Raw genomic sequence first — 22,599 nt, 5'->3', positions numbered from 1 at the left:
ATAGGAACTTAGACAACCTTTAATATATAAACCTTGATTCAAAACGTGTTCTACCTATATTTCACATGTGGCACCGCATGTAGTTCACTAACGGTAAATGCAGGACATATATGGACTAATTTGACAAAGTACATTCCCCACAGCAACAGCCTAAACTTTCAAGTACAGGCTACGATATTATAAGCATCATTTAAATGCATTAGGAAACGCGTCCAAACTGAACGCGGTTCACCACGAAAAACCTCTAGTAGACTAGACGCCGATAACAAACGTGTTAAACAGAACGCATAATATATGGAATGTTAGTATACATTGTTTGTAAATTCCCTATAAAACATCATCAAACGTGTTAGCTTACTTATACTCAACACGGCCTCTTTAGTTATCCAGGTTTCCAGTTTGATACGTTTGGCACATAATCATAAATTCATTCGAAATAAATCATAAATTGCCACATCCATAATAGGTCTGAATAGCTGTCCGTCACTATATCGCTTATTATCCTCATATCGTAATGCGTGACTGTGTTCCATATCATCCCTAACGAGAACCCCATTGTCAATGATTTGTGCAAAGTCTTTAAACAATTCTCTTTTCTTTCTAAAAAGTCGCCTTTAAGATTCACTTGATTCTGATATAACTTGGTCACTAATCTTCTTAACCCCACAATCTCCAACTATCACTAATTTTCATGTTATCTCCTTTAATGCATAAATATGATTAACTGCTTTGAAATAGTTGGCAAGAAGGGCTGAGATACAAATTAAATAATATAGATTTACAAATCTGCCTACTAGCACAACAATAATTTAGTTTTTGTTTCTCTAGGAACTATTAACGCATTGACTTCAATTACAAACTGTGGTAAAGTTGTATTCTTTTCTTTCTCAAATTACTACCTCTTAATTAATGATTTTCACTAAATAAATATTCGTCGATTTCATTTTCAACAGCGACACAAAACAACTATATTTTTTAAATTAAGTTTCGACCACTACATATACTTGTGATTACTTACATCTTCAGTGGCGGTTGATATGGCCCTTTTTCTTGCACTTAACATAGACGGAGTTTGAATTCTTTTTCTTCCCATTTTTCCAATGCTCGATCGTTGATTACTGCGACGTTTAATTTCAATATAAACTGTATCATCTAAATGGGCCATTTCGTAAACAGCAACTTTTCCCAATATAAGATTTAACCGATCTATGCAAAAAATAGGTACTTTTACTATACTACCAGGTTGTGACCAAACGTCCAATTTCATGATGGACATAATTAAATTTTGAACAATTTTCTCAGGTGTAGAACACAACTAAAAATAATAAAATTAAATTATTTAATAAACTCGTTTTATTTATTTACCTTGTATATCATTGGTATTGCCCCAGAAATAGCATCGCAATAAAATTTAACCGGTTTTGAAAAATTATCGACTAATATATTTGTAAGTTGCGTCCAAACTGTTTCGTTATAACTCAATCTGTACGGTGGTTTATCGTCTTCAATTCGTTGTTCCGCCGAACCGGCCACCGTTAAAAAATGACAAGCCTCAGAAACTATAGCCATATCATTAAGACCACGATTTTCAAACACCACCTCGCAGACCATTTTCAAATTATTCATTACAATTGATTGACGACCTTGGGCGGCCAATGTTAACAGTTGCAATGCCGCCAATGATTTATCATCGTCGACGTCCTCTTTTTTTGTGAAATAATTGAATAACATGTCAAGAACATTATTATCCAGTTTTCCTTTTGCAGTCCATTCTGCAATCATCCTCTCAAAGGAGTTTCGATAAGCATATGTTACGATTCGTGTGAAACGAATTAAACGTTCTACTATTTCTTTTACATGTTCTCTTTAATAAAAAAATAAATATTAAGATATTACCATATTAAATAAAATCGTACTTACTTCATATTATTTGTAAGAGTGGTAACTAAAAATACTTCCACTAAAGCATTAATTACGATAACTTTGCGATCATCAAATGGCATTTTCATTACTTCTAACAATTGGAGAATACGTTGTTCGCTTCCGTCCAATTTAAATTTATAGGCGGTTACAAAAAATTTTACTGCCTCTTGCATTTCCGTTATGTTTTGGCTTTCTAGTAAATCGCTCATTTTCGGCATGGCATCGTCTAATAATTTTGCGAATAAAACTGTACTCTCCCAATGTTTTACCGTCTCTTCAAGTCGATTCATCTTATCAATCGTTTCAACATCGACGATATTGTGAATTAGAAAGCAATTTTCGCGATAGAAACCTTTTAACACTTCTAATATGAATTCTTTTTCATCCATTTTTTTATCTCTTCCTCTGTTTTAATAAAAAAAACATAAAATTAAATACAGTAAATCCTCGATATAACGGAATTCGTTAGAACGGATATCAGATATAACGGACAAAATATTTTTAAGTCATACTATTGATGTTATCTATATCATACAACAGTATATTTAAATATTAATGTTAACACTCATAGATAGAATCCAACTCAGGTTATTCCCCAAGTTGCTCTATTCCATGTTCGTAGATAAACGCGGGGTTATTCTTCGTATTGTCTATACTAGCGAATCGCAATCATTGTGTCGCGAAGAGTTGAAAAATGGGTCGCATAAATATTCATCGAACACAAATGCCAATTTTTTTACTTGCAACAATAACAACGAAAATAACTGTCAAAACGTTTTCTTTACTACTAAGTTGCTCTGAACATTTTGAAATACCCACTAAACTTGATCTTGTGTTTCTGGAATTGTCTTGTGTTAACCTCCTTAAAATACACTCGAAACATATAATCAGGTTAACTTTATATTTAATTCTAGTTTTGTTATATAATGAAAAAACTTAGATTTTGATCGTCAGATATTAGATATGCATACTTAATTTTAAAGTTTTCTCATTAGGTAACAGCCTATATTCTGAAAATGAGCAAGCAAAGCACACTATTTAATTATATTCCAATGAAGAATGTTCAACACACTGAGACAAAAACTTCCCCCAAGACAACTGAATCGTCTAAACCATTAAAAAAAAGAGGATACTTAATTACAGCTTTACGTCCATACAAGGAGATAATATTGATTTACCATAATGTGTTGTGTATGAAACTATTATCAGCAAACGCATCTTTAAAGTCTTATAAACTTTTAAGAAATTTAAATACTAATCATGTTGAATACAAGGATAAACCACCAGAATTCTTTGAAACCTTAAAGACTTGAAGGCGAATACATTTATATGTTGGAACAGATAAGAAATATTTGAAATGTTCTTATTTAATAATAGCATTGCATATTGCTAAGACCAAAGCGTGTAATATAGGAGAAGTACTAATAAAACCATGTTTCAAAGAAGTTTGTAGGGAAATGTTTGGTGAAGAATATGCTGTGCAAATTAACAATATTCCAATGTATGCTGAAACAATAAGCAGACGAGTACTTAGTATTTCAAGTGACCTGGAATTACAACAAATTGAAAAATTGGAACATTCGCCATATTATGCCTCGCAGTTAGATGAATCCACAGATGTTTCAAGTAATGTTATATTGATAGCGTACGTAAGGTATATTGATTTAGAGTTGGAGGACATGAAAAAGGAATTATTATGCACCTTAAAACTACAATACTACACTACATCTGTAAGTTTTTGCTACCATAAATTCGTACTTTGAGTCTAAACAACGGATGGAAAAAACAGAGAAAATATAACAAAAACCTACTGCATTCTTCATCGTGAACAGTTGGTATCCAAAAATATAAACAAAGAATTAGACATAATTTTAGATCATTGTGTGAAAATTGTAAATCATATTCGTAATAGTTTGGACTCGAGTTTTCTATTCTGTGAAGAGATAGATTTATACCGCAAAGTTTTATTAGTTTCGAGAGGGAAGGTACTGAAAAGATTTTTTGACTTAAGAACTGAAATAGACACTTCAAAAACAACGTATCGCTTGCAAAGGTTGCTTACCTAGCTGATATTTTTTTGTTAGTTAATGAATTAACATTATGCAAAGACGCATGACTAACCTATTCACATACAATAATAAGGTTAAAGCTTTTATCAAAAAAACTGATATTTGGAAACGTTGAATAGATAGGAGAGAATTTAATATGTTCCCATGTTATCATCAAATAATTGAAGATAAGGAGCTGCATAAAGAAGACGATGCCGATATGAATGTTATTTTCCTCCTGATAATGACATCCGTATGGGCAACATGTGGATACAAAATCCGTTTTTAAAAGACGAAACATTTTGTGTTAGTCAAACAAGGAAAAACTAATGGAGCTGTCGTGTGATAAATTACGTCACGCGCAATTCATTAGTCAAAAAATTTTAATAAAATATTGGATACAAATACGAAGTGAATACCCAACATTATTTGAAAAAGCAATGAAATGTTTACTACCATTCACAACAACATATTGAGCGGAAAGTGGCTTTTCAGCTCTCGCTACTATTAAGAATAAGTACAGAAATCGTCTTGAAAGCATTGATGCCACAATAAGAATAGCATTAAATCAGTCGATTGAACCTAGGATAGATAAACTGGTGAATGCTAGGTCTAATTTTATTTGTTATTCAGCGCCAGGTTGTTGTATATTTTTAGTGAACTAGCACTAAACCTAGTACTAAAAACATTCGGGTTTAGCCATCTGAATAAGTTATCTGAACAGTTATCTATCCCTGCTGAATTGAGTCTGTAGCCTTTTGATGCCTAAATAAGGCGAAACGCGTATAGCACCGAACTTCTTATAACATTTTGCCAATAAAAATTGTTTAAGCCTCATTACGGCTTTTATTTATTTAAACCACAATTTCTAGGTCTAGTGTTAGTTCTAGTTTAACTTATTACTCAGCGCCAGGTTGTATATTTTTAATGAACCAGACCTAGAACTAAAAACATTCGCGTTTAGCCTTCTTAAGAGACGCACTGCTAAACCCAAATGTTTCTAGTTCGAGATTCAGTGTTAGTTTTAATGCTAGTGTTAGTTCTAGTTTTAGTTGTTATTCAGTGCTAGATTGTTGTATACAGGGTGATTCAAAAAACCGCTGACAGACTTCTAGGGCAGGTAATACATCAAAAATTAAGATGAAAAGTCTTAACATACATGGGGTCGCAAATGCCTCCTTAACGAGATATAGCTGGTCAAAGTTTCTTTAAAATTAAACATTATCTACAATAAAAAACCCTTTTTTAAAAATATTTTCAACTCCACTGCTAATTTTGTCAAACGGGCAGTATTTTCGTGTAAAGTGATCAATTATCTATCAATTGGTCTCTTACAAATCTTTGATTACAGCAACAGTTTTTGATTGAATTAACAAATTTTCTACAAACGTGTTTTTCTTAAAAACTATTGCTTTGATCAAAGTTGTGTAAGAGACCAATTGATAGATAATTGATTACTTTATGTAGAGAGCAATGGCGTAGACAATATTTTAAAAAAGTGCTTTTTATTGCAGATAATGTTTAATTTTAACGAAACTTTGATCCGCTATATCTCGCCAACGAGGCATTTCCGACCCCATGTATATTAAGACTATTCATCTTAATTTTTCTTGTATTATCTAGTTTAGAAGTCTGTCAGCGGTTTTTTGAATCATCCTGTATACAACTTTTCATATAACAGACATATTAATCAGTTATATCGAGGTTCTACCATATCATAATTATTTTTAATTTTACCTTTTAGTAACAAATTCTGGTACTTCCCGAATAAGTCGTTTACAAAGTTCAAAAGCATCTTTGTACTGTTTTCCTTCTATATACATTTTGATTAAACTTAAAAGTTGTTCAGAAGGAATCGCCTCTTTTGATTGATCATCTACTTCCATCTCCTCACCACTTTCATTACATTCATCATCATTTTCGCTTTCCTCATCCGATTCATTTTCATCATTTGATTCATTGGCAACGCCACTTTTATTTTTAGTTTTTTTCTTTTTTGGTGATTTTAATTCAGCTACAATTGCATTCCATTCGTCGTGGAAATCAGCGGCTTTTTCATTTAATAAATGCTCCTTTATATTTTCTTCCATCTTTCGGAATTCATCTAATTGATCTTGATATTCTTTTTGTATTGCTTTCAGTGATAACTAAAAATAAATTTAGTGAATTTAAATCTCAATTAAGTTTGCTTTTTTATACTTCTGAAGCGTATGGGTTGTGTTCTAAAAATGACGTGACTGTATTGGCGGCGTTTTTTCTTGCAGCTGCTCCTTTATCGCAAATGTGAGCGACAATGGCACGTAATGCGTCGTTTAACTGTGTGGGATTAAGCAAATTTTCTTTTTGTACTTTAGCCCAGGTTTGGATTACTTTGGAACGGACTGTAACTGCTACATCGTTAATGTGAAGTTGGAGAACTTCTAGAATCAAATTTTTAAGGGCTTGATCGTTTTCATCCAATGCAGGTCTTGAACTCAATATGATTAATACTTCTGACATTACCACTAAAACCCCATTCCTCAATACATGGGACTAAAAAAAATTTTTAATAAATTAAATTAAAAATTATTCTGTACCTGAGAGCTAAAGGGGTGTAAATCCACTTTTAACAAAAACGAATGAAATAAGAATTCTATAAAACCCAGTATTTCATTTTTAATAACATTATTTTAAAAAACCTTATTACAAGGAAAAATGTTTCGATTATAAAGAAATAAGTCCTTTCAAAACAAAAACAAACTAACACTAAATAAACAACTAAAAGTCCATGGGGTTGGACCTGTACTTATAAGTGCCGTCCGTTAATATCTGAAAATCAACGCCAGCAGATTCATGATTTTTGCAAAAAAATTCTTTCTTGAGAGTGCAAGAGAAAGTTGGTGGAAGATCAGAGTCTGTAAATTATTTTTTATAAACACTTTATCGATCGGCGAAAAATTTGTTTATAACGTTCTAAAAAAGAAGTTTACATGTAATATGTCAGTACCTGATCAAAAAGGTAGAAAAGTACTTATCAATAAAATTTCTGATGAAGTTATTGAAAAAATCACTAAGCACATTGACAGCTTATTCTCGAGAAAGGTCTGCTAAGAAGTATCTTGGAGATGGCTTAAATATTTAAAAAATGTATGGGTTATATAGCGAAGAACTTAGGAGAAAAGGTGAAGAACCAGCTAAGAAATGGCTTTTTAGAAAAATCTTCAACAAAATGTTTAATTTGTCGTTCCATTTACCAGACAACGACACATGTGATATGATATATATACTAGACTTGTACCACCTGTGGAAATCGTTAATTTTCCATCTTGTGATATTTGTGATCCTGGGAGATGAATTAAAAAATGATATCTATTATTTTGATCGATTATTTTAATGTAAAGCTTAAGGCTGATCTTAGTGCAGAAGAAAAGCCATTTCGAAAGAGCTTTACATTCAGATGATGCAAATCTAAGATCAAACCAAAGCTGGAAGAGGTGGTAATGAGATGGCTTCCTGTTTTTTTTAGTTTTGTTACTTATAGAAATCTCAAGGAATCAAAAAATGGAAACATTAACTGTAAATCTGTAAAAGTGCAATAAAGAAAACTAAACCATTTACAATTTTTACTTGCAATTATTGGATTAATTTTATTCGTAATTGTAAACAACCCCCATTTAATATATTCTCTATGGGTTTAGAAGATTTTAAAAATTTTAGTACATTTTACTCATCATTAACAGCACCAATCAAGTTAATGAAGAAAAAAAAGTAATGAAGGAGAATAGTTTAAATTATCCAGCGTTGTTTGGCTCTAAAAAAAACCTATATAAAACAATATGAAAATCTTTTAACCCTTCTTAAGTGGGTTCCTGAAGATATCAGAATTACTTTAGGAATTTACCTTAAGCTAAAGAAGCCCCAGAATTTCCTAATTATGATTAATAAATTAATAGGTTTTAAAGTATCAAATTTGTTGTAAAAAAAAATTATAATAAGTTTGCTCTTTTAAGACCAAATAATCATTTAATTCGTTAGAGCCAAAATGTAGTAAGTCCAATAATTTTGTAAAAATAAAGATAAAAATATGCTATTAATGAATATTCACAGACCATTAATATTAAAAAATACCGATATTTCCCAGCTTTATTTGTGAGGCAAGAGCATGAGAATTATTAATTATTTATTATTATTTGAAGTTAAAAATCAGATATTTTCGACTATTCTATGACTAAGTCATTTTGGACTTATGTCCCTTTAGCTCTCAGGTATAGAATTAATAACATTTATTTACTTCATGTCCTAGATAACTTTTTAGATATGCTACTTCTGGTGCCATTAATTGAGGTAGTAATTTAGACAATTCCACCAAAGTTCCAGTACAATGTTTTGTGGCCTACAAACAAAAATAATTATTGAAACATTTAGCAAAAATAAAATACTAATACTTCTGCATCTTCATATTTTTCATCAAAAAGGATTTCCATAATTTCCTGAACAAACTCTGGAATAAGTGCTTTGGCACTAAAATTTTCTACCAGTTGATTAATACCTTCCGCAATTGGTTTTATTAAATGTGAATTAACTTTCAATAATTGTACCAAACGAACTATTAAACTCTCATCATAGCTGTATGTTTTAATAAGAATACCAAAAATGTTAAAGATCTCATATCGCACTTCTTTGTTTGAGCTAATTGAACCACTTTCTAATGTAGGATAACACACTTCAGCTACTAAACTAAAAAAAATAATTAATTTAAAACATCTAATTTGAATTAAATGTTAAAATTTACTTTATTATTTGTTCCTCAACTACAGGGGGATCCCAAAATACATGAAGATCACATTGAAGTAACATGTTTATTGTAACCAAAGCATTTTTTGGGTTAAAACATTCATCTTCGTCAGATACCGACGATTTTTTTTTTCCACGCTAAAAAATTACATTAATTAACAAACAATTCCTAATAATTTAAAAAAAAAAAAACTTTTTTAATCCCAAGCAACATATTCTGAGAGGTATTCTTCGTATCCAAAGCCATGATAACATGACAAAATACATACAAGATCATTTTTATGATAACCTGATATTTTGTCTTAATTTCTGATGTTAAACTATCAGGATCGTCCAACAAAAACTTCAAATTATGTATTAATGCTGATAAGGCTACAAAAACGTTTAAAATTAATCCTTCTTGTTAATTTTTTTACCAAATACTTACCCGTTTCTAATTGATTGCTAACTATCATAAGTTTTTCGCTCTCCAAGACTGCTTTATGATAAATAACTGAATAATATGTATCGAAATGATCAAAAATAAATTGTACACCATCATCTTTAAAACTATTTTTCCCATCTATAACATAAAAATGTTAATACATACTTCGATGTAAATTAAGAAATACTCACCACGCAATTTTGCGGGTAAATCGCAAACATCCACGATAGTTTTAACATAATAGTTTTCGCCATCGTCTCTTACTAAATCCTCAAACTTGTTTGGTATAACAAAGTTTGTAAAATCCATTTTTACCTTAATAAAGCAGAACCAAACATAAACAAATTCAAAAATTGACGGTTAGGTTAATTAAGTTAGGTTATGTCACTTTCTTTTCAAATTTTCAACCAACAATTACAGAAAACTGTAATTTCACTTCAAGAGGGTGTCTAATAATTAATAATGTCAAAACATAACCTAACTTAACCTCAATTTATACAAATTTACACTTTTCTATACATTTTATACAGGAATTATACAAAACCGCAATGAAATTTGTTTTAAAAGCGACTACAAAGAGTACTTCTCGGTTAGGATTACTAACCGAGTTCGCAAATAAACCCAATTTTTCAATAGAAACCCCTTTAGCAATGCTTTATACAAAAGTAAGTTTAAATTTTTTTATTTAATTAATATCTGATCTAACTCGTTTGTAGGGAGGTAGCATTCCACATATAACTCACGAAATTTTTAAAATTTGTTCAAAAACACCTCAAATACTTCAAATTCCAATCGCAAGCACTTATCAGTATCAAGAAATTCTTAGCGAGCAAAATGAAAATATTAGTCAATTTGTTGGTTTGAAAGATTGTGTTAGTTGTGTAACTGTTCAAGATCCTGGTGATTTAACTCAACCGGGTCATCATTATAAGGATCATGTTCCTGTATGGACCAGACATGGTAAAATCCTTGTAAATGCAGGCAAATATATGGATATAATAGAATCATTTCAACCTGATATGTATTATACATTATCGGACGGTGATACTAATGTTGGGAGTTTAAACAAACGCATTTCTAAAGCTGTCGATAATACATTAAATTTTTTTAATGAGTGTTTAGAGAGGCATCAAAAATCAGATATTTTAAAAGATACTTGTTTAATTGGTTCAATAAGTGGCGGATATTGTTTAAATTCTCGTCAAAAATGTATTGAAGGCATTTTGGATAAAGATGAGTATATAGGAGGATATTTAATAGATGGTTTGCATAATAATGGACCTGAAGTTGAATTTTTACCAATTGACGAAGTGGATAAAGTTGTAGATTTTGTTGTGGTATAAAAAATTTAGTAAATCAATTTATTGTATATTAATAAATTATTTTTTTTTAAGAAAAATCTTCCCAAAGAAAAATTTAAATCCATTCAAGGTTGTTGGAATCCAGTTAATGTAATAAAACTGGTTCAACTAGGAATAGACATTTTTGATACATCCTATAGCTACATTGTAACTGAACGTTCATCTGCTTTAGCTTTTGGAATGGACGAAACCGACGAAAATCAAATTTTCGAAATAAATCTTCGACACCCACAATATTCAAACGATTTTAGACCAATTGTACCAAGCTGTGATTGTTTAGCATGTACAAAACATTCAAGGGGATATATTTATCATCTTATTACAGTGCAAGAATTATTAGGACCCCTTTTATTAACAATGTAATTTTTTTTAAATCATTTTTTATTTTGTGGAGAATAATTTTTTTTTCTTTTAGTCATAATACACATTATTATTTAAAATTCTTTGCGAAAATACGAAGTTGTATTCAGGATGGTACTTTAGAACAATTGGAAACGTTAATTAAAAGGCAATTTGATGAATACCAAGCAAAATTAAACAATGAAAAGAATAAAGTGGAGGTTTCTCGATGATGTTTAAGTTGTTATTTGGTTTAAATAAAATAAATTAATTGTTTTATTAAACAAAATAATCTTTAATTCCTGATAAAGATAAATAAGAAATATACAGGCGTATCTGAATGGCTGCACCAAACTTCAAGGGGTGATTCTTTAGTGAATTTTAAGGGTACTTTAATATTATAAAGCATGGGCGACTTTGGCTCCCCTAAGGAGCTACACCCCTTCAAAAATGTCGAAAAATTTTGGTTTAATTTTTTTTTCTCGAGAACTATAAACACCAAAAAAATGAAATCTGGGGAATAAGTTTAACTCATAATAGAGCACGTTTGTAGCTTATTTGTACTTTCAATATTCCCTTCTAAGTTACTAAACCTAACTACCCCCGTTCAATTTATGCCTAGATTTTTTTTATGAAGATGATAAAAACATTGGAAAAATTACAGTTAGATAGATAAAACTATTCTAAAACTTTTTTGTCTCTCTGATGTTCTTCAAAAAATTAATAATTTCTGAGAAAAAATTAATTAAGCAAACACTCATTGTTAAGCTGTAGCGTTGTTAATCGAAAGTTGGAATGAATTTATAATGAAAACATCTTAGTAGGCTTTGCAATTTTTTTTCATAAATATTTTTGACATTTAAATGTCAGTATTTTTCTTACTATTTATTATTATTTCTCAAATTAATTTTTGAATAAAGTTCTATCGCATTAACGCTTCTTCACTCAACGTTTCAAAATTTTAAATAAAACTAAATAAACTTGTTACAATAAGAAGTGTTAATTTTGGGAACATTGTTCCAAATGATTCTTGTAGTTTATGGGTTCTCTTTTATTATTATTGTTGCTCCTGGGCTGAACGCAGCAGCCCCTCTCGTCACCACCACCTATAAGATCTATTATAACTTAAGCCCTCCAAAAGTTTAAATGTAGGTCCTTTATAAACCTTAATATTGCTCCAAGATCTTGTTCTTTTATGTCGGTAGGTGTCAAAAGAGCTTTACCGAAAATGTTGTGTCTTAGGCGGCCTCTGGCGACGCATTCACACAGTATATGTTGAGCAGTCTCTGGCTTGTTGTTGCAAAGTCGACAAATTTGATTCTCGGCTTGTCTAATGTGGAAGAGGTGGTATTTTAGGGGCGCATGACTGGTCAGGAAACCTGAAAGCGACCCCCTTTGCTCCCCTTTGCTGAGGTATAAAACGTCTTTGGTTTTGTTTTGCAAGGGAGTTATCATACTCTTCGCTTCTCTGTGATCTGGAAGTTCTTTCCAGCATAAGGCTATCTTTGAGGCCTCACAACTTTAGGTGTCTTTTTTGTAGTCCACAACCGGGTAGGGGTCCAATGAAGGGCGTTTTCGCTGTCTCTTTGGCCAGCTTGTCCGCCTTCTCAATGCCCTCAATGTCTTTGTGACCTAGCATCATTGCTCCTAGCGAGTTCTGTCAGATTCCTAGTACTTTCTCTAATTAGTACGGAGTCACTCGTGTAGGCCTGAATTGCCGTTAGAGCGGCCCGACTGGTTGTAAAAATGTTTACACCTTTCTGTCCCTTTTGTAGGTTCAAAGCGATGCAGAAGTTTATCTGTACTTCTGCTTGAAAACTGGTTTTGTCCGAGCTGAGACACAATTTAATGCTGCTATTTGGTCCACTTAGAGCGGGTTACAGTTGCGCTATTGCACTCTTGGAAGTTATCGATACTATTATCAGAGGAAGGGATATTGGCAGAGCCATGGTTCTTGTTCTGCTTGACTTTTCCAAGGCATTCGATACAGTATACCATAGAACGCTTTTAGAAATTCTTTGGCATGCCGGTCTATCGCGCAATCGCTGTGCTTTTTTTGAACATTACTTAATGAATCGCAGACAGAGTGTTTCTTTTGATGGTGACTGGGCTGATGAGGCTGTTGTGTTGTCTGACGTTCCTCAGGGATCTGTCTTAGGTCCAATTCTCTACTTATACTAGTAATCTTTTTGGGTTATCGCATCACTGCGCTTTACACTCAGCTTAATTTTTCCATTGATCCTACTCAAGTGCATACTGCTCAGAATTATATTAATTATGATTTAGACAAATTAATTAACACATTTAATGAAAACTACGCTTGATGTCTGGACTAATAGCATGAGGGTTTTCTTCTTACCACTGGTGTAAATTATGAAAATTGACGATACCAACTCTTGTAAAGCCAGCTTCATGACTAAAGAGCAGACACGTCAGAAAGAGATGATCGGCGGCGCATGTCTTTAATAACCATACACAGTAAGCTTCTCGTGGTGGAAAGTCATTCATACTAAGTCCCTGTACTCTTTGCAAGTGGTACGGATAAAGCTGATTAGTTCTTAAAATCCGCCACACACTCACATGATCGACAACTTCCGCCAATGCAATTCTTCGAGTACTAGGACCTGCATTTTCTTCAACACACGTTCTTCCAAGTCCAAAGTTCTTGTAGTTCGTGGTCTGCCGCGATCTCGGACTACTGGTTTGAAGGATCCTGTTTCCCTTAATCTTATATGAAGTCTTTCGAACGCTTTTTCATTTGGTAAACGTCGGTTTGGGAAATGGTCTGCGTAAAGTCTTCTTGCTTCTATTCTGTTGCAATGTGCCAAACCATACATTATTACTCTTCGAAAGAAAAATCTGCCATTTTGAACTACACTGACTGCCTACCTAATATTGGTCTGCTTTAAGCTTTAAGTAACGAACCATTTTAAGACATATGTTTATATAAACTTTTTTGCTTATTTTTAGTTGCAGAAACCGTCTATGTATATCCAGCCCAACATTTTTGTAACACCCTGTATAGTCTTCTAACCATGACTCGCTGTTGATCAAGGTCCTTATTTCACTAATGCATACATATATATTTTATTTTCACTTTCTAGTTTAACACCTAATTGTATGAATTATTTGAAAACTCAAAGTTTTCACTATTATTGAATTATTTTTATACTTCAAAATTATAAAATGTAGGCAACCCACTTAACATTTTCAGTAACACAATGACAATTACTATATTAATGATTTCGCTCCTAGATGGCGACATTAGTTATCATTAAAAAGAAGTGCCAGCACTACAGATTTCTGCGTTCTAAAAAGAATTCCTTAAAAATCGATCGTTGTAAAAGTAAAAATACTGCAAAATCAGCGGAAACATAATCAAGGTACGTTCAAAAATTTAATTTCTTATCATCTCCAAAAATTAACGGATTTAAATTTTGCAATATTTACGTTTTAATATTTGAGGTTATGTTATAAGTGGGGGGTACTCACACCTAATTCGAGTTCTTACGTCAAATTGTCAGTTTTTTCCCGTTTATCGTCAAGTCGAGTGCTATATTTCAATAATTAACCATAAAAAAATGTTAAAATGGGATTCAACGAACTTTGTAAACTAAGTGTATAAATAAGAACGAGGTTTTTTTGGAGGTGCAAAAATGAAGCAAAAACATTTAGAACAGGATAATGTCCAGGGCGCCCTTTTCAAACGTGTCTCATCGGCGTTCTTCTACGGACTCACTTCGTTTATGATAACTGTCATCAACAAGACGGTTTTAACTTATTTTAATTTCCCATCGTTTCAAATTTTGGGTCTTGGTCAAATGTTGGCAACCGTTATTGTATTATACATTGGGAAAAAGTTAAAAATCGTTCAATTTCCCGATTTGGAACTTGGCACATTTTGGAAAATCTGGCCATTACCATTAATTTACATTGGAAATATGATCTTTGGATTAGGTGGAACGAAAGAATTGAGTTTGCCGATGTTTACCGCTTTAAGAAGATTTTCTATTTTATTGACGATGATTGCAGAGTTTTATATTTTGGGTATAAAACCGACGTTTAGTGTACAATTTAGTGTTTATACAATGATTTTCGGTGCTTTAGTTGCGGCCAGTAATGATTTAGCTTTTAATTTGCATGGTTACATTTTCGTTTTATTAAATAATGTATTTACAGCTGCAAACGGAGTTTATATGAAAAAAAAATTAGATGCTAAAGATTTAGGAAAATCTGGTTTGTTATATTATAATTCACTTTTTATGTTATTTCCTGGTATTATTTTCGCTTACACTTCAGGTGATTTACATTCAGGGTATTATTATGAAAAATGGTTAGATGTAGGATTTTTATCTTGCTTTATTCTAAGTTGTTTTATGGGCTTTATATTATCTTATAGTGTAGTTTTATGTACATATTATAATTCGGCTCTTACAACAACCATTATTGGTTGTCTAAAAAATATTTGTGTAACTTATGTGGGAATGATCGCTTGGGGTGACTACATGTTTTCTTGGATGAACTTCCATGGATTGAATATCAGCGTTTTGGGAAGTTTAATTTATACTTATGTTACTTTTAGACGAAAAGAAACTGTTCCTTATAAACCGTTAAATGATAATCCAAGGATGGATGTTGTTTAAACGAATTAATTTTTTTGTTTTATGTGCCATAAAATATTGGTATTAACTTTAAATTGAAAATCTCACAATGATTTCAATGCTTATTGATTGTTTCAATTGTATAATGATAAAGAATGTAAATAATTTAATCTCAAAAATAAATTGTAGATAAACTATTTGAGTTGAATAATATTTGAGTCTTTTTTATGTATTAGAAAAGGTGTAGTATCCTTTTAACGTCCTTTGTATGGGTGTTCTTGAATTAAAAATCTTGAAATATCATTTCCGATTTAGAACTATAAATACCAATTAAATTTTTTTTTTAATTAATTTAGTATATATTTATGAATGTTGTTTATTTATGCATGTTATTTATTATATATTTACCTATTTTGGAAAGAAAAATAAAATTTAGTAAAACAAGCTTGGTCAACCTCAAATTTAAAATTGAAATCTGTCAATTTAAAATCAACATAACCTCAAATTATGAATCGTTTACTTTTAATACTTTTAGTTATTAAAAAATCGCAAAGATTAACGATTATTATTATTCAATTTAGTAATCGTGAAAAATATGGGTTAATAAGTAAGTTTTATTTTAATCTTACCTAAAATCGCAAATTTTCTCTTCACTAAAATTATAAAAAATTTTGTGACATTGACATTTTGAACATTTTTGTTTCAGAATTACCAACCTAAAATAGTAACAAACTGTCGATACTAAATTTTTTTTAATATTTAATTAATTAAAATACAAATGAATCATGTAATGTAATGAAGCATTACCTTAAAGATCTATTGTACCCTGATAGATAACATTATCAAATTTCACCGTGCAGTCCAATTCTCTTAACGAACGTTAATGTCTTGCTCAGTGAAAAGTCATTAAGATCCTTTGGGGAGATAAACTGCGACACAAAAATCGAGAATCTGATACGACTAACAGCAAGGCAGTGGCATGAAACATGCTCAACCCTCTCTTGATCCTCCGCATATAGTCGGCAACGTCAGGTAGGCCCAACAAGTTGAGGTGTGTCTTTAATAAGCAATGCCCAGTAAAGACACCCATTAGAACTTTAATGCTACGAGCAAGTCCTAAAATATTCCCGCTTTTGACAGTGACGATGTTGATAAACAACTTAGCGTGTCACATTTCAGGAGAACTGACCCACAGTAGGCGAAGTCTCTCTTCAGCTCACAGTCCAAACCTATGTTTATACCAATTGATGGCTCTTGCCCCACAAACGCTTTAGCGGTGCCATGTCGTGCTAGCTCATCTGCTGCTTCATTGCCAGCAACCCTAAAGTGACCTGGGACACAAACCAGAGAAACTCTGTTACCACAACTCAGTCTGTTTAAAGTTCTTTTACAGTCATTAATCAGAGCGAATACCGGACGGAATAACTGTCTAAGAAATCGTACTGTCATGTTCTTCACCCCTCTCTCAAGAAGGATTTTAGCACCCATGTCAATAGCAAATACTTCCGCCTGGAATACAGTACAGTACGTATCCAGGCTGTAAGCTTGCTTAATCCGAAGTGTCTGGTACTATACTCCTGCCCCGACCTCTTCTGGCGTTTTTGATCCATCTGTGAACATGCAAATATTAGGGGTAAGACCCCAGTTTTTTCCACAAAACTAAGACAAGTCCACAAGGATATCTAGCTTTGTGTAAAACTCTCTGCAAATGTCCATTCCATGAGAGGGAATGGGAATGGGTCTAGGATTACCCCTAGATATTTGACATCCTTTAAGAAACGTATTTCTTCACCTTGGATAGTTGGAGGGATTCGTCTCTTCGTGAAGGGCATAACGATTGTCTTTTGCGGGTTTATCGAGAGATTCTCTTCCTTACACCAAGCGCAAATGGTGTCTATGGTCGCCTGGAGGACTTCGGACATCCTCGACAAACAGGTTCCTTTGACCATAACGACAATGTCATCGCTTGTATTTACACCAACGGCTTCGACTATCGCAATCAGGTCAGCAGAAGGGACGAAAGCAGAGTGATAAAGGCTTGAAGCGTATCGTGTCACCGTGGAGTGAACTAGAAACTATTCTGCTATCAATGATATTGCGGATATAACCTGCTATAGTTGATTTAACTCCCCTGTCAAGAGCAGCTCTTTCAAGAGATTTTGAATTGCGTTGTTGAGTTCACCTTCTATATCCAGAAATGCACAAACCTAGATGTCTTTATCCTGGAGCGTCCTGGATACTCTACCAACCAAGTTGTGTAGACCCAATTCTGTTAAGACTTTCCCACTTAATAACCGTACTGGTGGCGACCAGAACTTTTTCAAGGGTTTTCAACAGAAATAACGTTAACCTAATGGGTCGAAAGGCATTAGAAGTAGGGACCGAACGGCCATTTCTTAAGCATACTGAAACTGCAAATTTATTATTACGAGGTATAATCAATTAAAGACTGTCATAACTTCAAACCTTACTTAAACTAAATTACATAGTTTTTATTTATTTATTCAATCTATATAATATTTATTATTCAAGAAATTATAAAGTTAAAATGATTTTATTCAATTCGACTTTATATTATTAAAGAAAAATAAATAAAAGGTTGAATGCGAGGATAATGTTTCTTTAAATACTACCTTCAAGGTTGAATTATACAATGATAAATGATAAATAAATTAGGTTTTAATAAACGAAGTCTTGTTTGTTATGGAAATAACATCATAAATGTAAAAATAAAGCTTGAATAATTTTTTGATGTTTTTAGGTTAGTTGTGATTGCACCAGATACAGGGATTTTATCTTCCTCTTTATCACTCCATCTATCATCATAAGATGGTAAATTCTATATTTCAACAGAAAACAAAATTCATTCTTGTATGTATTTTCTTTCAAGCGCTCTTTGGACATGACGTGTTGTTGCTTCATTAGATTTAAGATGAGTTCCAAAATATATCCTAGTTGTATGAAATCCTGCTGTTGCGTTTTTGGTATTGAATGCTCTACCGAATCAACTTTATTAAATGGCATGATTGCCAGGGTTTATAATAATAATACTTTATTGCCTAATTAATTCATACAAGAAATATACGGCTCGTCACATTCTATACATATAATATGTACAATAATATAATTCAGTACAATTTAGCGTCCAAATATTCTTCTGCTGAAAAAACTCACCATTCAGTAGCAAACCTTTAATGCGTCTACATCTTAACATTTTCTCCTAAAATCGTTAGTTTGACCATAAAAAAAAATAATACTCAGAATCGCATCATGCGAAACTATTAGAAATACATACACCAGGACTATTTGAAAGAATATGAAATTCAATAAGACGAAGGGTAGAATCTCTGCTGAGAGGCGGCATTTTCAACATTTATTATGACTTATTATTGATATTATGTTAACGTTGTTATTATTTGTTTATGTAGTTTTGTTATTAGTACTTATTATTGTGGTATTTCTTAATTAGCATATCTTTTCAACTAAATAGTACAGAACATTTTCAGTCCATACGTAGAATATTGTGGTATTTCTTAATTAGCATATCTTTTCAACTAAATAGTACAGAACATTTTCAGTCCATACGTAGAATATTGTGGTATTTCTTAATTAGCATATCTTTTCAACTAAATCGTACAGAATATTTTCAGTCCATACGTAGAAAACTCTCTAGAAATTTGAGAACATTTTTTGTGATCAAATTAAGAATTTTAGGAGAAAATGTTAAGAGATAAAAAGTTGCAGATCCCAGAAGTTGAATCCCACTATTTAAATCAAGTTTTTAAATGAAAAAATGTAGACGCATTAAAAAGTTCTGATGCAAAGTATTATAGGGATTAGATCAATTAATTAGAATTCAATAGTTATCTATTATTCGTTTATTTATTAAATAAAAACAACTTTTCCCCTAACCATAAATGGCTGTATCTTAGAGGAGAAAGGGTTTTGAACAAAAAGGTATATGAAAGACACCTGAATTTTTGCTGAAAAATCACCACTTGAAATCTTCTCTCGTTCTACAGCATTCCTTGCAATTTAATTTCTAAAGAGCTCTTATTGCTTCTTTTTGCTTTATAAATATTTTTCGTGCATAAGGAGATGCACCCCACAGAAGAATTCCGTATGTTGCATCACTGTGAAACAGTGAAAAATAAGCTTGGTGAGCCGCTTCATACCTTGTTGTTCTATTTAATACCCTGATAGTGTAGATTATTGAACTTAATTTACCTGACATATACTGGACATGGGTTTGAAAGGCAAGGGTGTTGTCTAATTAGAATTTCCAGAAATTTTACGGTTGCTCTTTCCTCTTCAAGTATCGTACAAAACCTCATAATCTGCGTTTTCTCTCTATTTAGCATGACTTTATTGCTATTAAACCAAATTTCTGCGTCTTGCATTAAAAGTACAGTTTTTCTTCGTAGACCTTCTTCTGTAATATTGTAATTTAAAAATGATGTGTCATCAGCATATTGTAGTGTAATTGCTACCTGTACGTTTATTGGTAAATCGTTGGAGTATATAATGTAAAGCAAAGGACCAAGCACTGAATCCTGCGAAACACCCACGCTTTCACCAGATCTTTCATTGTTCAACTCAGCAAATCTGTTAGATAGGATTCCATTATTTTATTATCAACGCCTCTTATTCCATAGTAGCTCAACTTTCCCTACAGTATCTTGTGGTCAACTCTATCGAACGCGTTACTGAGGTCACTGCTTCTATCTTCAAGTCTTTATCAAAAGCTTCTAATATACCGGAAATTTCATATAACTGGCAATATATGATTGCAGTAACCATAGTTATGAAACTACTATGCACTTGCACTGTTCCACATAAAATGCAACATAGCTTAATAGTACAGGAATTGGGTAGTTCTGCATTTGGGTTAGTGCAAAACTATAACTAACATTAGACCAAGAACTAGAAACATTCAGATTTAGCCGCACGTCTCTTAAGACGGTTAAACACCTTTCTCTATCTGCTTCATCCTTCTCACAAAATGGGCGTGCCTCATTGTTTTTGCATTTCTTTTGGTCAACTTCTCGTTACACTTAATCTTTATCTCTATCACATTCGTTTACATATTTACTTAATAAGAAAATTATCAAATAAAGTGTAAATTTGCACCCACAATCACAAAAAAAAACCTCAACCGCAAGCGGCTTGGTTCATAACTATCTACATGTTTAGATCCTTCTTCTTCTTCTCTTGATTCTTTTGCCTGATGGCGTCGGATAAATCTTTCTCCTATTCCTCCAACCACCTCTTCCACTTCCTCCGGTTCCTGGCTAATTCGCTTATTACTGCTAGCGTCTTCTCTGACAAGTCAATTTGTAACTTGTACATGATAGGCATCTATAATTTCCACAGTTCGAGTAGCTTCCTTATATTTAGATTCTGCATCTTTAAATTAGCAAAATTGTGATAAAGAAAACTTCATATCAGTTTAACGTAAATATGGTTTATCCTTTCTTTTGTAATCAAATGTTCTATTTTAAACGACAAGATAACAAAGTTAATAAGCATCCTGTATTTTAAACGTACACTTCTGAGTTAAATTAATATTATAACTCAAAATGTTTGTTTTAAAGAGATAACAAAACAAATTTACGCTACAATAGGATTAAAAACGTTTTTTTCGTTCACAAAATTTTACAACTCGATAAATAATATTAAATCAATTTATTTAAGTAGAAAATGAGGAATTACAAGCTTTTGTAATAACTCAATTTTTTACAAAACAAACATGTTTTATAGTCGATAAAAATCTTTGTTAAAATTCCATAGATTTAACAAATTAAATTTTTTATGATTCTTTATTTAAAAAATTTTTACAATGAACGCAATCATAAATCCAATCGGATAAAGCTAAAACGTGCAAAATATGATGCAATGCTTTATCAACGTTTTATACTACATAATAAAGGTGTTACAAAATGACGCATTATAAAATTAATTTTAAATGATTCATTCATAATTTTAATAGATGCAGAAAACTACTCAAAATATTCTCCAAAGATTTTCTTTTAAACGATTATTATCAACACAAATAAGTCCACAAGTTTTAAATGATTTCGAAGAAGATTTTAATAAACACCATATTCCAACGAGTACGTTTCAAAAGCTTGCGTTAGGAATAGGCTCGGCTGCTGTATGTATAATGAATCCGCGAAGACCGGAAATGATTGCATGTATGGGAGAATCAACAGGCAAGAATTAATAATTATTATAGCTGTTCAATTAAAATTATTGCAATTTAGGTTATATGGCGATGAAATATATGCTCGACGAGATGGAAAAATCAACGGAAGGATCGGAAATTTTAAGAAATCGACCGAGAATCAATTCAAAAACCGTCGATTTAGATAAATTAAAAGGATACCCAGAAGGAACGCTGGGTCGTGTTTACGTCGATTTTTTAAAAAAGAACGTAAACATTTAGATTTGTAGTTATTTTTTGCTGACCTTTGGAATTTAATTAAATTCGTAATTTTAGAACGTAACGCCGGATAGTCGCGGTCCCGTTCAATTTGTAGAAGATATTAATTTGGCTTACGTCATGCAAAGATATAGGGAGGTTCATGATTTGGTTCATACTATTCTAGAAATGCCCACTAACATGATAGGTAAAATTCAATAACTAATCAAAAATAATCATTTTATTTTAATGTAATAATAACACTTATTGTAGGTGAAATAACAGTGAAATGGGTCGAAGGAATCCAAACTAAATTACCTATGTGTGTAACTGGAGCCGTTTTTGGTCCATTGAGGCTAAAACCAAAGTGAGTGTTATAATTAAAAAAATTTTTTTTGGTATTAAAGATTTTTTAAGGAACCGGGATACTTACAAAAAGTATTACTTACCTTGGGCGATTCGAACTGGAAACGAAGCCAATTTATTATTTAACGTTTATTACGAAAAAAGATGGGATCAACCGCTTTATGAACTTCATAAAGAACTCAACATAAATCCTTTAATTATCAAAACGGAAAATTAATTCAAAAATTAATATAGCTGATTTAGTCAATGTAATTATTTTAATCGTTAAATCTTCTTATTGGCCGTGGTTGCCATCGTTGAAGATAAGGAGTTGCTAAAACAAATAAGTTATTAATTATTTAAA

The 22,599-nt window shown here is 31.9% G+C and overlaps 5 protein-coding genes and 1 long non-coding RNA gene across 9 annotated transcripts in view; 3 read left to right on the top strand and 3 right to left on the bottom strand.

Annotated features, from left to right (window-relative positions):
* The window catches only part of LOC111419327 (CAP-D2 condensin subunit), a 24,591-nt gene extending 8,419 nt beyond the window's left edge, over window positions 1-16,172 (bottom strand). The window contains exons 1-12 of one of the 2 annotated variants that reach the window (XM_071195701.1): window positions 16,099-16,172; window positions 9,360-9,483; window positions 9,172-9,306; window positions 8,938-9,116; window positions 8,743-8,882; window positions 8,396-8,687; window positions 8,242-8,343; window positions 6,171-6,503; window positions 5,709-6,118; window positions 1,921-2,328; window positions 1,366-1,864; window positions 1,019-1,315 (exon numbers count right to left, since the gene is read on the bottom strand). In XM_071195701.1, the coding sequence (XP_071051802.1) occupies window positions 1,019-1,315; window positions 1,366-1,864; window positions 1,921-2,328; window positions 5,709-6,118; window positions 6,171-6,503; window positions 8,242-8,343; window positions 8,396-8,687; window positions 8,743-8,882; window positions 8,938-9,116; window positions 9,172-9,306; window positions 9,360-9,477 (2,913 nt within the window). In that variant the 5' untranslated portion in view covers window positions 9,478-9,483; window positions 16,099-16,172. Of the gene's footprint in view, window positions 1-1,018; window positions 1,316-1,365; window positions 1,865-1,920; window positions 2,329-5,708; window positions 6,119-6,170; window positions 6,504-8,241; window positions 8,344-8,395; window positions 8,688-8,742; window positions 8,883-8,937; window positions 9,117-9,171; window positions 9,307-9,359; window positions 9,587-16,098 lie in introns of those variants that run through there. The other variant, XM_023052107.2, reaches the window with a different exon arrangement.
* Window positions 9,585-11,144, top strand: LOC111419331 (queuine tRNA-ribosyltransferase accessory subunit 2). The gene is made up of 4 exons (XM_023052111.2): window positions 9,585-9,833; window positions 9,885-10,505; window positions 10,563-10,888; window positions 10,945-11,144. The coding sequence occupies exons 1-4, from the start codon at window positions 9,717-9,719 to the stop codon at window positions 11,099-11,101; spliced, it is 1,221 nt and encodes a 406-aa protein (XP_022907879.1). The 5' UTR covers window positions 9,585-9,716; the 3' UTR covers window positions 11,102-11,144.
* Window positions 14,123-22,599, top strand: LOC111419335 (Coenzyme Q4). Its single transcript, XM_023052115.2, has 6 exons — window positions 14,123-14,251; window positions 21,459-21,681; window positions 21,733-21,902; window positions 21,969-22,098; window positions 22,164-22,257; window positions 22,308-22,599. The coding sequence occupies exons 2-6, from the start codon at window positions 21,459-21,461 to the stop codon at window positions 22,471-22,473; spliced, it is 783 nt and encodes a 260-aa protein (XP_022907883.2). The 5' UTR covers window positions 14,123-14,251; the 3' UTR covers window positions 22,474-22,599.
* LOC111419333 (fringe connection) lies at window positions 14,271-15,682 on the top strand. The gene has a single exon (XM_023052112.2). The coding sequence runs from the start codon at window positions 14,525-14,527 to the stop codon at window positions 15,509-15,511; it is 987 nt and encodes a 328-aa protein (XP_022907880.1). The 5' UTR covers window positions 14,271-14,524; the 3' UTR covers window positions 15,512-15,682.
* On the bottom strand, window positions 22,117-22,431 carry LOC139429731 (uncharacterized). The gene is made up of 2 exons (XR_011640291.1): window positions 22,340-22,431; window positions 22,117-22,246 (listed from the first exon to the last, which is right to left on the bottom strand). It is a non-coding gene; the product is annotated as an uncharacterized lncRNA (long non-coding RNA).
* The window catches only part of LOC111419337 (E3 ubiquitin-protein ligase CCNB1IP1-like), an 87,237-nt gene continuing 87,073 nt past the window's right edge, over window positions 22,436-22,599 (bottom strand). For all 3 annotated transcript variants that reach the window (XM_071195730.1, XM_023052119.2, XM_071195734.1), the window contains one exon: window positions 22,436-22,569. In XM_071195730.1, coding sequence (XP_071051831.1) covers window positions 22,514-22,569 — 56 coding nt within the window. In that variant the 3' untranslated portion in view covers window positions 22,436-22,513. The remainder of the gene's footprint in view (window positions 22,570-22,599) is intronic.

Source organism: Onthophagus taurus, chromosome 1, assembly GCF_036711975.1.
Source record: "Onthophagus taurus isolate NC chromosome 1, IU_Otau_3.0, whole genome shotgun sequence".
Lineage (NCBI taxonomy): Eukaryota > Metazoa > Arthropoda > Insecta > Coleoptera > Scarabaeidae > Onthophagus > Onthophagus taurus.
This window is presented reverse-complemented; position numbering and strand designations above follow the sequence as displayed.